This window comes from Mya arenaria, chromosome 17, assembly GCF_026914265.1.
Source record: "Mya arenaria isolate MELC-2E11 chromosome 17, ASM2691426v1".
In the NCBI taxonomy this organism is placed as follows: domain Eukaryota; kingdom Metazoa; phylum Mollusca; class Bivalvia; order Myida; family Myidae; genus Mya; species Mya arenaria.
This window is the reverse complement of record NC_069138.1, coordinates 30,802,262-30,820,302: the sequence shown is the minus strand read 5'-3', so window position 1 is coordinate 30,820,302 and position 18,041 is coordinate 30,802,262. Positions and strand designations below refer to the sequence as shown.

Here is an 18,041-nt window from a genome sequence, read left to right as displayed (position 1 = left end):
TTGTATTATAGAAAGAAAAAATAAACGAAACATATAAATGCTTAATTTGTATTGAAAAACTGTCCAAAAAATATTTTAGATATGAACCGGGTGGTTGTCAATACGAAATACGATTCGACAGCGGATACACACCTTTTTTAAAATAAAAATCGGGTTCAGGACGTAAGCTTAAACTGCCTCCCGACAACAGCACCCTTAGCTACATAGTTACTTATGGAAAAAAAGATGACTGTACCAAATCATGTGTACCGAAAAGTTCTTTCTATGAAAATAATTGCATTATTCTTCTTCAAATCTGCTCTACATGACATGGAGCTACAGTCAAAGGAGTAAATCCTCGACCATTGTCATTAGCTGCAGTATGTGCGAACATGAAATTTTCTGGTATTTTAATGATAAAATGATTATTTAGTTGTTGCGGATGACAATTTCTTAATAAAAGACTGTTATCCAAATATGTGGTTTAATATTTCCACTTCATTATTGCAGCCTACAGATGCTCAAGGGGGGAATATCTTGTCAGCGGACGGAAAAGACTGCCGGATGACCAAATAACAGCTTCTAGTACATTTTTAAATATGTCTGAGTGTAGACCCCATGCAGCTCGATTACACGCCCAGGCAAACTGGATCGACAGTGGAAGCTGGTGTGCGGGTCATCTGGATCCTGATCCATATATTCAGGTATGTGAAGATCTATTTCAGCCGGATAAGGGCTGGTTAGCATAATTACATACATTCAGGTATATGAAGAGCTATATAAGCTGGATAAGGGCTAGTTAGCATAATTACATACATTCAGATATATGAAGAGCTATATTAGCCGGATAAGGGCTAGTTAGCATAATTACATACATTCAAGTATTAGAAGACCTATTTCAGCCAGATAAGGGCTGGTTAGCATAATTACATACATTCAGATATATGAAGAGCTATATTAGCCGGGTTAGGGCTGGTTAGCATAATTACATACATTCAAGTATTAGAAGACCTATTTCAGCCGGATAAGGGCTGGTTAGCATAATTACATACATTCAGATATATGAAGAGCTATATTAGCCGGGTTAGGGCTGGTTAGCATAATTACATACATTTAGGTATATGGAGATCTATTTCGGCCGGTTAGGGGTTGTTAGCATAATTACATACATCCAGGTATATGAAGATCTATTTCTGCCGATAAGGGCTGGTAAGCATAATTACATACTTCAGGTACATAAAGAAATATTTGCGGGTAAGGGCTGGTTTAAAGTAATAACATACGTTCTAAGAAATATTCTTTGGAAGTACAGCTTACAGGGAAACTGCATCGCGGTCAAAGTTAGCCAATGTTTGTAACGTTTTATCCTTTTTACCACGTTTCCGGTAAAATAAAACTATCACGTAGTTTCCTGTATACACATGTATATTATAACAATATTACTCCTCATGTTTGTAATAATTTTATTGAAAACTATAATTTACTTTATTTTAAAATTCCGCCGAATCATTTGTTTATTTTTCATTTTGTTTATGAAAAGATTCATTTGAATAAAGTAGTTAACATTTAATATAAATCATTAGACGCAAACCGTATATTTCTTAAAACGTTAATTACTTTCTGTATTTAAACCGGAATGGCTGGTATAAACATAGTACTAAAAATGACGTCTTACAAGGTAAGGTATTTGATGAATAGTATTTTCTGCTGGGTTCAAGTGATTAAAAACGATATGATAATTGACAAGTCGACACAAGGCGAACCTATTTCCAATTATGTGACATTCTTTATATGACGTTATGATTAACACCGATGTAGAAAACGCTTTAAAAATATATCATCAGGTCCGTTTCAACAGCCAAAGCATTATCACCGGCATCGCCCTCCAAGGTCGACCTAACCAGAACGATCCATCTCACCCCTGGCACAATTGTTGTGAACAGCGGGTGAGGTCCTATCGATTCTGGTACAGTGCGGATTGTGAGACGTTTTTGTCATATACAGATGGCAATGGAAACTCAACGGTAAGCCTCGTTTGACAATAGAATAAGGCATTGCTATTTCGTGGCGTCCAACGTTAAATATAAAGCAAATTACACTATTCAGATGTTTTACATCGAGTAATTATGCGTTATCTAGTTCTAGGGGGCTGGGGAAAAAGAGGTACTGGCGGGGATGAAATTGTTGCGATTAAAAGTAACACAAAATACTCTTCTTTCGCAGCTTGCATTAGTCAAGTTAAGAGTGAGGTAGTCTCATCTTTAAAGAAGCATTGCAGAGCTCAAAATGAAGGATAAATTTAGTTGGATACGTCGAAAGTGAAAAACAACAACAGTTTATCGTGGCATATTTAACAATACAAAATGACATTATAATATTTGCTGACATGTATTGATTCCATTTACAATTTATCCCATTAATCAGTTCAAATGTTTTATGTTGTTAAAAGATAACGAAATTGACATTGTTTTATTTCACTATAAATGGATATAACTTATTGACAACCGGTACCTGATTTATCGCAAAACGATATCTATCGATTGATGACTATGTACCATTTTGCATAACCGAATGTTTACTTGTAGTTGTGGAAGCAAGTTATTGATCATGGTACCAATGTCTGCGAGAAAAACGTGATGATTTTGTTGGTTATGATACATGTTTTACATGTTCCCGCTGCATTGCATTAGTTCTTCTCTTAGCAACTAGGCGTTTACAAGTAAGTGACTAATATGAAATAAGGCACTGCCTTAGACGGGTTCTACTTCAGAAAACTTCAGAAACTGCTAATGCAGCATTTTTATTCTTAGGTAAACAAGTGTCAAAGGCAAAATTCATTTTATATAACTATGACTACGACCAATTAGATTATTTAGGTGCATAACAAGTAAGGTTAAGGCAATGCAAAGCAAATTTACTATTATAATGTTTGAGAAAACTCATAATTACAAACACAATTTTATCAATATAACCAATACTGAATATATTGTACAAGCATTTAAAGTAGAAAATAATGATTTCTGCTTTAAACATAACAAGGTAAACGAAACAGATTGAGTTTACTGAAAATTAATTATCACAGTTATCTGACAATCAACCTGTACTTAACTATTTTAAGATGTAAAACAGCATTGTGTTTATTTTAGATTTGTACAGGTTGTATAGGTTGTGCAAATAACCCGGAAAAATGGTTTGACACCCTCAGTAGTTTGAAATGAATATAAATTCCCTGAAGTTGATGTATATCCTTTGTCAATACACTTAATTGTTCAGAACGTACTAGGCTTAGTTTTAATTTTAACAATGTCACGGTATTCTAGACATAGTTTATCCCCCCCCCCTGTTAAGGGTTAAGCGGCCTACTGACCAGATGACTGTAATAAACCATGATGTATTGATCTAGTATAAAGGAATACTCTGCAAGTAAATTGACAAATCCACCCTGCATTTGTTAACAAATCAAGTAAAAAGACCAGCCCTCCCCTTAGCATATCTTCGAATCCAGCTGGGGGGGGGGGGTCAGCCCTAAAACCCAGGGCTGAATCTGAGCCTGGGCTTACACAGTTAGTTCCAGCATTATATACCGCGCTTTCACATAACTTTATACGACTCAAAAATGAGCATTTAATAACTTGATTTTTTGTGCTAATATACAAATTTAACATAAATCTATAAGAATTGGAAATATTATGGAATCAGGACCTGCTTTATCAGCTAAAGAAAATATGCCATCATATGGTACAAAAACATAAAACTGTAATTTTACGATACTGACAAAAAAATTCTGCAAGATGTTTAAAAACAATTTCAATAATTTATAATATGATAAGAAAGATTTGTAAAGTAAAGGAAATAAAGATCTTCTACAAACACTTTCAAAAAACAACACAAGTGTTTAAATGAAGTTTTTTAATAAAATTCTACCAACTTTACTTGTAAATTAAGATAAAAAAAGATAATCATTATATTTGATGATGTTCTTTTAAGAACACTTTGAGATGCATATGCAATTATTGTCTCTTATTTTAAATGTTATTGATGATTACTGTACTGAAGTCATCGATTCCAAAATACATAATGCACTCTGGTGTAGGGTACTGAAGAGATCAGTCCCATATGCCAACTCTGGTATCCTGAATAAAACGTAACTGGTGATACAGTACTGAAGTGATCAATCCCTGATGCCACTCTTGTATCCTGGATAAAATGTTACTGGTGAATATGGTTCTGAAGAGAACAATCCCTTATGTCACTCTGGTATCCTGGATAAAACCTTTTTGGTGAATACGTTACTGAAGTGATGGATCCCGATCTGGAACAGATAAACACCTAACTAAAGTAATACACAGGGGTCAATTTTGTTCACATTGACACAGATGTAGAGGCTATCACACTAACAAATGAAGTCACCGCTGTTAAAAATATGTAAATATGGCCTAAACCTAAGACCACAGTTATTTTAACTATATGTTTCATATAGACACTAACCCGGCTTATCTTTTGAAAACAGTCTTTGTATATAATATTGTTTGCAAAAACAGGCTTCAAAACTACTCAAAAAGTTCAATTTCAGGCTGTATGCAATACATACTGAAAGTCTTGCAGTGATATATTAAACACTTATAGTATAAGCACCTGTGGTGTTTTTATAAAAAAAAACAACAGAAATAGCCATTTCCATCAAACGGTAAGCCGCAAACTTTTGAAGAGCCATTTTTTCCTCATGCAATGAAATAATCTGACGAAGTAAAGTTTTCTTTGTAGCTTTCAATGGTGTTTATAAAACAGCTTCACAAAAATTGCATGCCAACTCTTTTTTTCAAAACAATTTTTTTCCACTTTATCGGCTTAGCGTTTTAAATAAAAAATGACATAGAGCCAAACTGAAATGCTTCAACTAGTCAAATTTATGCTTTGTCTGGTCCACTGATATACAAAGGTAACATAACTGTTCAGTTTAGTAATGTTGTTTTTAGTGATTATGTGTTTATAGACAGTCTAAACACCACTAAATGCCAAATTATTTGCCTACGAGACAAATGGCGCAGCAAAAGAAATGGCAAAAAACAACAAAACTGAAAGATTCATGACAACTGCTAGTGTTTTCATGTATGAGGTGGCTATATCCTGATTTGCTATAAATCTCACTCTTTGAAATTATTCACACAAACAAGTAGTACAGAGTTGACTTACATCTTCATTCTTCTGAAATATTAGATTCAGAGCTGCATCTCCTGGATTCAGATTGCAGGACTACTGCCAAGGGCGAAAAGCCGCAGCAAACTGGAGCTTTTTGGCACATAATAATCTGCAAGCAAGACGAACAATCAATGTTTGAAACAAAATAAGACTATCTTCTGCTACTGTTAAAGTATGTAAAATGCCTGTAAACACTCATTTGAGGCATAAACAACCTTTTATGTAGGCATTATGAAACAGTTAATGTTAACCATACCCCCTCCCCCCAAGGTCCGAGGAATAGCGGGGACTTTGACTTTCGGTAAAATCCCCGCCCTGCGGTATCAAACTAATGTTAAAATCCCCACCAAATGTCCCCCGCACCCCAAGGACCCTAAGACGCCCATTCCCCGCTATATTTTGCACTAAGACAAAAAACGCATTCACCCGGCACTGCGGGGACACCTGAAAGGTATAAACATGGCCCTTTTCCCAGGCTTTCCTCGGTTTACCCCTGGACTTGGGGATTCCATGGTAACACTGGTGCATTAATGTGATATATGTGCAGAAAAGTTCATTAATTCAAAGATTTTCATGACAAAAACTATCAAATATATAGTCTTTTGGACATTTTGCAATAACTTTTTAACAACTCAAAGGTTAATCTTAACTAATTGAGTACCTTGCTGCATTTTAAAAGCGTTGAAACCAGATATACTTAGAATTATTCTAACTTGGAGACGATATTCCTTTCTCATAAGACCATGCCGAGAACGGGTATGATTCCATCACAGGACAACGTTTTGATCAGCATTAGTTCTTTTCCTTAAAATACATCTGTGGCTTCAGCAACCAGGCTGGCTATAGAAATAAACAATAAATATGTGTTTTTTAAAGCTGCACTCTCACAGATTGAACATTTTGACAACATTTTATTAAATAATTGTCCTGACATTCGATACAGAAAAACCTTTTAGGTGCCAATCTGGTGCTCAGTCCCTTTAAGGCATTTTAAGTGTATTAAAGTGTTTTCATTGATGCATAAAGGGAAAAGGTTCTAATCTCAATGAAACTTGCTCACTTTTTATTTCTTTTGCCTTCAGAAATGTAAAGTTTTTCAATGTTTGAACTTCAAATAAATAAATATATTCATGAATGACAGTATGAATGAATGACAAGTAGCAATAATTGTTTAGATATGGATCTCATTGTGTTGCTGTGATTGTTAAAGTAGATTTTTTTCTTGTTCATTAGCTAATAATCATCTGCACACCAAATGAAACATCATTCTGCATCACATGTGTAGTAGGTCTTGATACTTGATTGCAATTAATGTAATGTTTGCTAAAAAGAGCAAACAAAATGTGCGAATAGATGCACAATACTGGTTGAGAAGCAGTTTCCGACAGTTTTTACAAGTGTTTATTGATTTATTCATACGTGTTAAAATTCCTACTAAAAGTGTTTACATTTTCGATAACTACAGCTCAAGCTGCTATTGTCGATATATTTTTCACATGTGTGACGTCACATATAGTGTATCTAATGGGGGCGCCAAGAGGGTACTTACACTGTTTTGATTAGCTGTTGACGAGAAGCAGTTTCCGACAAATCAAATACGCGGCAGATTTTAGGTGCCTATTGTGTGTTTTTTTATCCATTTATTTAATATACTAAATAGAAGACTACAGTACGAGAACTATTATTTAATTTTTCAGCATTTACCAAAAATTAAACCTAAAAACTTACGCCAGTCAATCATCATTCTGGAAATCAGGCAGACACTAAATATCAATGATATTTTGTTTCATTTTTAATAAGAACTTGTGTTTGTAATCATTTTAGTGAATGTGGGTGTGAAACTAGCATGACAACAGTGTTCGCAAATATGTACACAATGATCATCGTTTGTATAAGTCAATTAAGGACAACCTTGTAGCTATTCATAGATATGCAAATTAGGTTCACACGCATGCGCAATGCGCTGCGCGTGACGATCCCCCACGTGCAAGTTTGTGTACAAATTGAAAAATAAACATTAAACATTAAATAACAATAAAAGTTATTTACGTGTCTCGGTAAAAACTTCAACTTTTGATTGCCTAGTAAACGTATAATTAAATTGCAATACCTTCTTTATGAAGATCAAAAGAAAGTACGCGAAAAAGCGATTTGTCGGAAACTGCTTTCCGTCGGAAACTGCTTCTCAACCAGTACAGACCGAAGACCAATACAGGTCAGCAGTTTCATTAGAAAATGATATTATCACAAAGCCGCACCAAAACCAGGTCTTAGAAAAGGCATGACGGTCTTAATAAAGAGCTGCAGTTGTATATATTAAAGAGGTGTACCTCCATTTTAAATTTAGAGGTGCAGTTGTATTAATGAAAGAGGTGCACCTCCATTCAAACGTTTTAAAATATATTTAGACCCGCACATATTAAAGAAAATATAGGTGCACATCTTAATAACATACAGGTACACCTGTATAGTAAGTGGATTTTTAAAAAATTCTCTCATTAAGCCATGTTGTTTCATGGAAAAGGTACCGCAACTCTCACTCGGCCATGGTGGTGTTTGGCGGGACAGGTCGCCTTACCCACACCCTGGACAGACTATTTTGTTACAATATTTCACACGATCTGTGGCCGACAACAACGGCCACGATCACTCACAAAGTCATGGTGTCGAAACCGTCCATTTATCTTTTCATTCATAATATCCACTCCGTCAAGGGGGCGCAGCCAGGGTTTTGCTTGGCAGGATGGGATACCCCTCCCACACCCTCCCAGTTCAACTGCTTAATCTCTACCGTCACGATCACTCACAAAGCCATGGTGTCGGAACCGCAACCGTCCATTTATTTATTCAATCATTATCTCGCACTCAGCTAGGGGGTCGCCGCAAGTGTTTCGTTTTGCAGGAGGTGATACCCTTTCCGCAATCTCCCCGTCCGACTAAATTTTTACAGTCATAATCACCCACAAAGCCATGGTGTCAGACCGCAACTGTCCATTTATCTTTTCAGTAATAATCTCGCACTCCACCACGGGGTTGCCGCTAGGGTTTCGCTTATCAGGAGGGGTTACCCCTCCCGCACCCTCCCCGTCATACTTCTTAACTTTTACAGTCACGATCACTCACAAAGACATGGTGTTTGTCCGCAACTGTCCGTTTATATTTTCAGTCATAATCTCGCATTCGGCCAGGGAGGGCGCTGCCATTGGTTTCGCTTGGCGGGAGGGGATACCCCTCCGACACCCTCCCTATCCAACATCTTAATTTGATAACAATATGTCACACAAAAGTGGTGTTGCATGGCACAAAAGTTCTTCTGTCACATAATTCCTGTACATCTTTTATGTTTCAATCTCTCAACCAGGGTATTGATCTCAGTCAAAACATCTCACTCAGCCATGGTTTTGGCTCACAGACACCCAATCCATCTTTTCAGTGACAATATCTCACTCAGCCATAGCGATTTCTGAACTGGTCAACCGCATGTCAAGTTTATAACTTGATAATTTCATTTTATGATTTACTGAAAAGTAATCATACCTGTTACATGTACATGTACGTGACAAGTTTTGCTATGTGAACCGGTGTAATGCATGGTCGTTATTTAATCAGCAATCCAACAGGAATAACTTCTTCGAAATTTCTTTCCGATCAACAATTGTCAAACATTCAAATAGAATCGATATTGTAAAATCTAAAAATCTTACATGGTTACATGGTTAACTTAACAGCACGTGCGAAAACATTTAAATATGACTTACAACATGAGCCCTAAACAAACATCACATGAACGCAAAAGTCTACCCTTTTTTGTATTTTGAGCCCTACTTCGCAGTATTTGTGCTTGTCAAGGAACTGACTTACCATGGTCAAAGAGTGTGTAACGTGGGCCGGTAAGTTCAGTAGGCGGAGCGCTTGACTTGCAAGCTGGAGGTCTCGACTTTTAAAGCCTAGCTTAAGCCTTCTATGAGTAACTAAAAAAATAAATCGTGTTACAACTTCTTGTATTGATCCTTATTTGTTTTGCTGACTGCTGTCTATGAGATCTAAGATCTGACTGTCCTGCTGTGCAGTTCTAGAGGTTTTATTATACAGTGGAAACACGTTGGATCGATATCGCTTGGCTCGAGTTCCTCATTTGCTCGACTTTAATGTAAACGATCGGTTTTTATTAACTCCATTTAAGCATTCCCGCTTGGCTCGATATTCACGAGTCTCGAAGTATTTTGACTGGTCTCTGGGATATCGAGCCAACGGGTTTCAACTTTTAGTCTACCTTTTCAATTAATGGTAAATAACCGTTACAAATATTTAGAATAGAAAAAGAGTAATTCTATATGTTAAATATAATTGCCAAATAATATGATTATACATAATGCTGTACAATTTGGATATTACAATGGTGACGATGTATTTAACGCCGGTTATAAATATATCAGTTATACAATATTACATATTTATACAAAACAAGACTTACAACTCTAATTTGGTTATTTTTCAAATTAAAATATACTTTTAATGGGCTATGCATTTTGTTTATACAACAACTGAGTGTATTAAAGAGACAATGAGATTTTCTGCCATAAGGGTGTCAACTCTAGATGGTCTTGAAACAACAATGCACAGGAAATTGACCCCTGCAGTGAGACCAGTCCAACAAACGAGGGATGAACAGCAGGGATTATCACGCCAAACAATCCTTCAACTAGGCCTTAAATCTCTAGCCTGGCATCATACTTTTCTGAGCCTGTGTCAGCTCAGTCTTTCCTCTTTAGCATAAGGGTTACATAAAGTCAGATATCATATGACATTTCATAAAATTGATTATATAACTAATTCAAGTGACAATTACCTGTACAAAATAAAGAATCTTGATTGCATGTGGTTATTGCCTATTTTGATAGTCTTGTGTCTGTTATAGGTCATCTCCGGGAATGTCAGAATTCCTCTACATGTTCTCAATTGTCATCAATTGATCATAGACGCTGTTCAAGAAGTAATTAACTGTAAATTTATTCTAAAATTTAATATCAAGTTTATTGCTTATTTTGATAACATAATGTCTATTGCAGGTGTTCCCTGGTAATTTCGACCAAGACAGCGTGGTAACAAACATGCTTCCGCATCACGTGACTGCAATGTGCGTGCGCATCAACCCAGTGACCAGTTTTGGTCATTGCTCACTGCGGTTTGACATTCTTGGGTGTGAAAATCTGTAGTTATTGTGAAATCTATAATTTCAAAGAGGCTGATTGGAAATAGCATGCACTTAGTTATGTCATTTTGGTGGTTGTTTTTTAATGTTGATTTATAATTTTATACCAGGATTGGTAAGTGATAATTGAGCCATATCTTGTGAATGTTTCAGATAATACACGGTTAAAATTAATGAAGACTGTTGACCAATATCTTGCGCAAACTTTGCAAGGACTTTGTCTGCGACAAATAATAATGATGTTGAAAATGTAGCAAAACTGATAAACAAATATTGACGATACACATTTGATAAAATAGCATAATATGAGCTGGATATAAGTCAGGGGTCAGCACATCACATTCGGACTGAACGTTTGCAAAAGAAGAAATCGCCACTTGCTGGGTCCTCCACATGCTCTCAGAAAAACACCAACACGTGTGAATTTCGCTAGCTTATTCCTACAAAGGAATGATATAGAAGGCTATGAAAATCTGCAAAGAACCGTTGCTTTTGAATATATAGTATATATGAACCGTGCTGTTTGTGGAGTTTTGTGCTGTTGTTCTATGTTTCTTGTTTGTGATTTTTGTGTTTTCGTTTTCTGTGTCTTTGGCGGTAAACCTGTGCCATGGGTTTATGTTTAAAATTTTGGCTACTGATCTTGTTACTGTAATTTTCATATAAATATTGGATGCACGCCTTTAACTCTAAAAGCGACAGAGTAGCAAATGCTACGCCAACAATTCGTCAAGACCGTTAAAAGTTCCGCCGAATTCAGAACTGTTACAAGATAATGATGATATTTGCATATTATTTACGTGTATTGAAATCACATAGGGTACCGGTGGATGAAACGGTTAATAAAGAGTACTACAATAATTTTTTTATGACAATATTTTCCCTACATGAGTAATATTGTAAACGAGCTACTGGAGGGATAAGGAAGAGACGTACTTAACCATCTCCCGCACTCGCCAGATATTTCTTCCCATACATGCAATCTGTTTCCGAACTTTCTGTTTTTAACAGTTCGTACCAAGGCTACTGTATATTTAACATATATAATATGTAGATATATGCATATAAATCGACGTATGTGTAATTATAGTCTTTTCACGTTATGTGTTTGTGTCATTGTGTGAATCGTATGACTGTCATGCTGTGATTAAAGCGTACAACGCCAACATTATTGTGCCTATCGATGTTTGTCCGGCCTACATTTAGGCATTCTCGTCTTTACGCTATGTTAAATATAATTTTTCTACCACTTTTTATCAAACCTGGATTTCAAGTAATCTCGACTTGAAACAAGGTCAACTTTATTTAGTCTCTTGTTGTTTGTGTGTCAGGGTGTGATTCATGCATGTTTTATATACAATGGCAATACTAGTGTGTATATCAATGTTGGTATGTAAGAATTTTGTACATGCGTGTCGTGAAAAAAGGTCAACGTTATTTTATCTGTTATTTTTAGTTTGTAAGGATTTGATTCACGCGGCTGTTTAACTCAATATTAACGTTAATATGTAAACCGTTGTTTAAACTATAAACTGTAAGACTTTTACAAATGTGCGTCTTTTTAATTGCTTCAACGTCATAATATTGTTTATTATCGTTTTTCTCTAAGGCTATGACAAATGTGTCGGTTAACGTGTTGGTCTCTATTGGCGTTTGTCTTCAAGGCTTAATTAATATGTGTTTGTTTTAACAAGGGTGGCGTTATTATGTCCATCGTTGTTTAATACTTTTAAACTTGTTGACATTTTGATTTTTTTCGTAGGGATGTACGTTATCAACTTCATTGCTGTAAAAATACATCTTTTGAATAAATGCTTTTGTTCTGTGATTTGATTTACTGTCAACTTATTAATTGTTGAAAGAGTCCATTGTCGTTAATTTACTTGATTACTTCCTGCTTCAATACAAAACACTAGTTACCAAATCAAAGTATAACAGAAGTTCACTTAAACAAAAAGTCAATTATTTCAGATATAATTAGAAACAAGGTTACGACTCTACTGAACCTGATGTATCGCGGAATCAATTATTTGTCCTTAAAAAGGCTGTTATCGATCGGATAAACTGTGAAGTCACGTTCTTTTCCACTTGGAATTATTCACGAAGGATAAAACATATTATATTTTTGCATATCATTCTTTTAAAATGACACTTACTTCAAAGAAGATCTCCTTTCGGGAAAGTTCCGAATTTGGGTTGGTTCCTCATTCTTAGCCCACATATTTCCCTTCACTGCTTAGCAAAAATTACGAAACTGACATACGTTTATGGACAGCGAAGTATTTCACCTTAAACCTCGTAGCAGATATGATATTTAATGTATGTTTTTCGGGCATGGATCGCAAAAAGAAACTTTGATACTTTCATTTCGACCACTAACGGTACAATACATTGCTGCAGAATTGTACAGCTCCAGACTAGTCAACTCAATTTGTAGTGTGAAAATACCTAATAGGTTGCACCCACCACCAACCGGGGTAGCAGGACATTTGCCAGCCCATGAACCCATCGATCTTACAGATCGCTCGCTTGAAGCTACCGATTGTCTGCTTAAAACGATACGATGCATTGGTATTTTAACAGCCTATAGCATAATTTTCTTCTTCCTGGTTGGTTAGCTCATCTAGTCCTAAGACAATACATTCGAGATACTGATTATGATTCAGAGAAACATACAACGAAAGATATGCATAACAACACGTTGCTTTATTTAAATATATATAACAAATTCGGAGATCTTAAAACAACTTTCATAATAGAAGCTGGCGATCGGGTTGGTTCCACATGCATCCCCCACCCCGCCCCTCTTGCAGTACCTTACATGGACCTCTGATATTCCTCTTTAAGTCCTGTCACCAGGTTTACGTTTACCACGGTACACAAAATAGTAATTGGCATCGCAGATCTGAGCTGCAAGCGCTTCACTTTTTATTGTTTAAGGCCTGGTGTGGCCGGTGATGCTGGCTTCGTGAACATGTATGTAATGCGTGAAAATGTCTGTTCTCATTGAATATTTGTGACTTCGCGACCATACTAATGACCAAAAAAGTCTAGAAACAACATTGTACCCCGCTGTCCTTGATTGCAATTACTGATACAGAATAAAACTGTATAAACTTACACCACTAAAGTAATAAAAATCCGTGTTGTGTGAACGTGATGTTGTAACAAATATATGCTGTTGTGTAACGTTAATGCACCAGTCAATTGTAACCATGCCCCCTCCCCTCCCAGGTCCGGGGAATAGCGGGGACTTTCGCTCCAGCCAACCCCGGGTAGAATCCCCGCCCTGAGGGGACGAACTGATGGTGAAATCCCCGCCAAATGCCCCCGCACCCCAGATACCCTAGGTAAGGCCCATTCCCCGCTATATGTTGCGCGAAACAAACCCACCGCATTCACCCGGCACTGCGGGGACACCTGAAAGGTAAAAACACGGCCCATTGCCCCGGCTATCCCCGGCATACCACCGGACCTGGGGCACGTCGCGAAAATGTAATCTTGTTTTGTTGGGGGAACCTGGAAAACCCGGTCCAGCTTGGTGACAGCCAACTAAACATGCGCTGAAGCCGGAAATCGTACTCGGGACGCCTTGTTATTGTTAAAGCATGTGATTGTGTCAGTATAAAGTAACTTCATCTTTTCTCGAAAGAAGTCTGTCATATAACTATGCGTGTTTTATCAGGTATATTCAATGTATTTTCATTATGTGTTTTAGTTTGTCTTATAGATTATCTTTATTATGCTACTTTAGGTCAACGGAAGAAAAATAGGACCATGTTTACATGAAGTATTCGCAAACAGTTTATTAATCGTTCAAATTGTCGATGTCTAAAGTAATACAATATGAATGTGGTATATGATACGAGCATTTATTTTTTGTGGTTCAATAATTTATTGACAGCTAACGACAAAAGTCTCTTGATTATCGTGCTTGATTCGATGTGAAACGGATACAATACAACTAAGGTTGATAAGTTTATGTCCCAGTAAATTTACATTTTACTGACCGTTCCAAGGAGGTACCTAACAATCCTTGATAAACATACCTAATTTGTTATATATTATGTATGCACTGTGCTGCTTGTGGAGTTTTGTGCTGTTCTTCCATGTTTCTTGTTTGTGATTTCATGTTATATGTCTTTGGCGTTTACCCAGTGCCATTAAACCGGGTTTATGTTTAAACTTTTTGCTACTGAGCTTGTTTCTGTAGGTTATTGCATAAATATTGAACAAAACCCCCATTGTTTAGTACTTACAACCCGGTAGATTCATGCGTGGTAAAGAGTTCAAATAAACGGGTGTTCACTTATCATTCTGATAAAACAATGTAGACTCGAAATATTTGAAAATGCTGTTTTAATAAAAAGCCAACAAGGATCAAAAGCCAACAATTATCAAACAAGAAACACAGCTCTCCTATAGCACAGTGTTATGCGCACTCGCTCCTCACCAAGGAGACCCGGGTTCGATTTCTGAAATGCATTCATGAGAGTTTGATCGGTAGTTACCAAGCCGCACAATATTTATGTGAAAACTACAGAAACAAGCTCAGAAGCAGAAAGTTTAAACATAGACCCCGTTTAATGGCATTCAGTAAACACCAAAGACAAAGAACACAAAAACAAACAAAAAAGCAAAAAAAGAAACAGAACAACAGCACAAGTCCCCACAAACTACACAGTGCATATAAACTATATACAAAAACTAGGTATGCTTATCAAGGATTGATAGGTATCAAGGTACCGTCTTGGAACGGTTAGTAGTTGTTTTTTTTCGGGTTCTCCGGTTTCACCCACAACACAATACCACACTCTCGCGCAACGTCATGCCAAAAAGAGTGGCTTAGTTTAAGTTATTATAAATTTCTTCACAACGGTTGTAAAATAAATAAAGTTTAAACTAACTCTACTAACAACAACTCCACCTTACATCATAAGAAAAACTAGAAATGAACTGTATTTACTTTCATTGTTATACTGTTCACTGATTAGAGTTCCAGTTTTTAATTTAAGTAAATTTAAAGGTTTTAGTGATTTCCCTAGTTTCATTTTGTATAGGGTGTCCGATATAGGGAGCTACAGATATTTGCAAACATAACTCTCATCATAGAACAACGTATTGTATATATGTATATGTATACCTTTATTTCGACTTATCAGTGATTAAACATATAACTTTATTGACATGTTAATTTAATTAATATATTGCATTATACAATATTTTGATTTACTAAACTTATGAAGTTGATGAATTTGCGTATTTGATAAAAAAATTTGGCTGTTTAGTTTTGTAATTTGTTTGCATGGTATAACCTGAAAACACTATATTATATATTTGTTGTCCACATGGGCTATGGCCCTCTGGATATTCTGTAAATAAATCTTGATTCTTTAATCATTGTGATTGTCGCTTACAGCTTTTTTAAAGCATGTCATTAAACGATCGTTGAGTGTTGTTGTTTTTTGAAAAGCCTATTGACATCTATTTCCAATCTTTCAAGTGTTTATATAAAAAGCTTTTAAACATTACCCATGTCCAGAATGAACAGAAGTGCTTTGCAAGTTTTCCGCATACAAAGGCATAAGTTATTTAAACGCAGAAATCAACTAGTCCTAGTATTTTAAATATTGTGTAATCGTATTAAGTTGTTGACTTAATGTTTGAATCACTTATGGAAAACATACAAGTTTCCTGTATCAAATAATACCCCAGGTCATATAACGCTCGGTTTCATTTTGAATGTGTTTCCATTCCATAAAGTGAGCTTGACATTATATCGTCCTTCCTGTACCTGAATGGGTTCATATTTGGTAAGCGTTTCCTGTTTGAGATTTACCTTCTACCTGTCAGTTGTCATATTTGTGCAAATTTTTGACCGAGTTATTTTATATTTACAAAGTGTCACCATATATGTATCACAAAACAATAAATGCTTTTAGTTAATTGAAATATACCGGAAATCGTTTACCGTTTTCTCCCATAAAGGTTTTGTTTAACAAACGATAAATATAATTTTGTATTCTCTCAAAAGCTGCCAATATGCAACGACGTTTAACAACTCTTATATATAAATCATGTAGCTAACTTGTTTTCACAATATTCTGCTTGCGAGTGCAACAAGAATGTTTAACGCTTTATCAATCTTAGGTTGAAACTCCGTTAAATACATTTAGATATGAATTTATTATTGGCATCTTGTTTGTTACTCGCACTGTCAATACTTCTTCATAGGCATTTATCATGCGTTGGGCAAAGTTTCAATGACGTCACCATTCTGCAAAGGAAAGAAGTGACGTCAGCTAGATGAACAATTTCCGGTGTGTCACAGATTCAGTGTGTACAAAAATGCATCGAAGCGAAGGCGGCTGATTTATGCAGATTGTCTGGATTTGACAAAGCTACGGGCACCTGTTACCTCAGTTTAAACCATGCCGATGACGTCGTCAGTGTTACAGATGACAACAAACTTGTACTCATACCGGGTGATGGTAAGTTATGCAACATCAAGTAATGAATTTTGATGGTTTTCCTAATTTTTGCCTAGAATTTTAATATGCAAATTCAATTTACACGGAAACGCTTACTTATATCAAAAAGGTATTGTACTAGTTTATTACTTTTATGTTATCGTTTATTGTCTTATTTGTCTCATCAGTAGGGATATTGTTTGCATTTATATAAGTGTAAATTTCATAACGTTAAATGACTTACCAACGTTAATAGCACAGTTATTTCTGAACATTTGGGTAATTTCTTGCATTCATGGTATAGTTATACTATTGAAAGCGCTATGGTATTAACCTACGTACTCCATGATTTCTTGATAATATATCCGAACTGTTATACACACAGCATATTGGTAACTATTCAAAAAATTCAATAAGTTTGGTCTCAATGCCATTTTGATCCATATTGAAGAGTTTCTGTGTATTCATCTATACATTAACACCCCATATAAGAACCATTTCTAAGTAGGCGGAGCTTCATAGTGCAATATGTATCGTGTGTTTATTTAAATATATAACAGCGATAATCATTTATACGCACGCTACTTAAAGAACGTTGACTTTTCCTATATGGAACAAAATGGTGTCTACACCGAAATTCCTCGTTATTTGAGATATACGAGCTATTCGAGCTTCACGCTAGTATATTATTTCAATAACCTGTGTTTTGGTTGCAGTAACTATTACATATTTGATAACCGTTCTGTCTTATCTACTGTAAAAAACAAACTACCAAACTATTTTTCGAAAGATATATCGAAACTAAACAAATGATAAGATATTATTGACGTTGACTATTCATAAAACATCAATTTTATTTTTGTTTTCGTAAACAAATTAAACATACAACATATAATTATCCTTTTAGAAGAGTGGTAATGAATAGAGTTTTTTGGTGTTTCGATTTTGATTTTTTTTGTTTTCATCAAATGTGTATTAGATACTTATATATGTTTACCTATGTTACTACTGCAGCCTACATATGCTCAAGAGGGGACTATCTTGTCAGCGGACGGAAACCACTGCCTGATGACCAAATAACAGCTTCTAGTACATTAAATTATCCCGCAGCGTCAGTATGTACCACGGTAGCTCGCTTACACGCGGAGGCAAACTCGATGAACGTTGGGAGTTGGTGCGCT

The 18,041-nt window shown here is 35.8% G+C and overlaps 1 protein-coding gene across 1 annotated transcript in view; it reads left to right on the top strand.

Annotated features, from left to right (window-relative positions):
• Positions 1-578: 578 nt before the first annotated feature.
• The window catches only part of LOC128223374 (lactadherin-like), an 18,554-nt gene continuing 1,091 nt past the window's right edge, over positions 579-18,041 (top strand). Inside the window, exons 1-4 of the mRNA XM_052932654.1 lie at positions 579-683; positions 1,824-2,003; positions 16,722-16,881; positions 17,875-18,041. The exon at positions 17,875-18,041 is cut by the window's right edge and continues 36 nt beyond it. Coding sequence (XP_052788614.1) covers positions 579-683; positions 1,824-2,003; positions 16,722-16,881; positions 17,875-18,041 — 612 coding nt within the window. The remainder of the gene's footprint in view (positions 684-1,823; positions 2,004-16,721; positions 16,882-17,874) is intronic.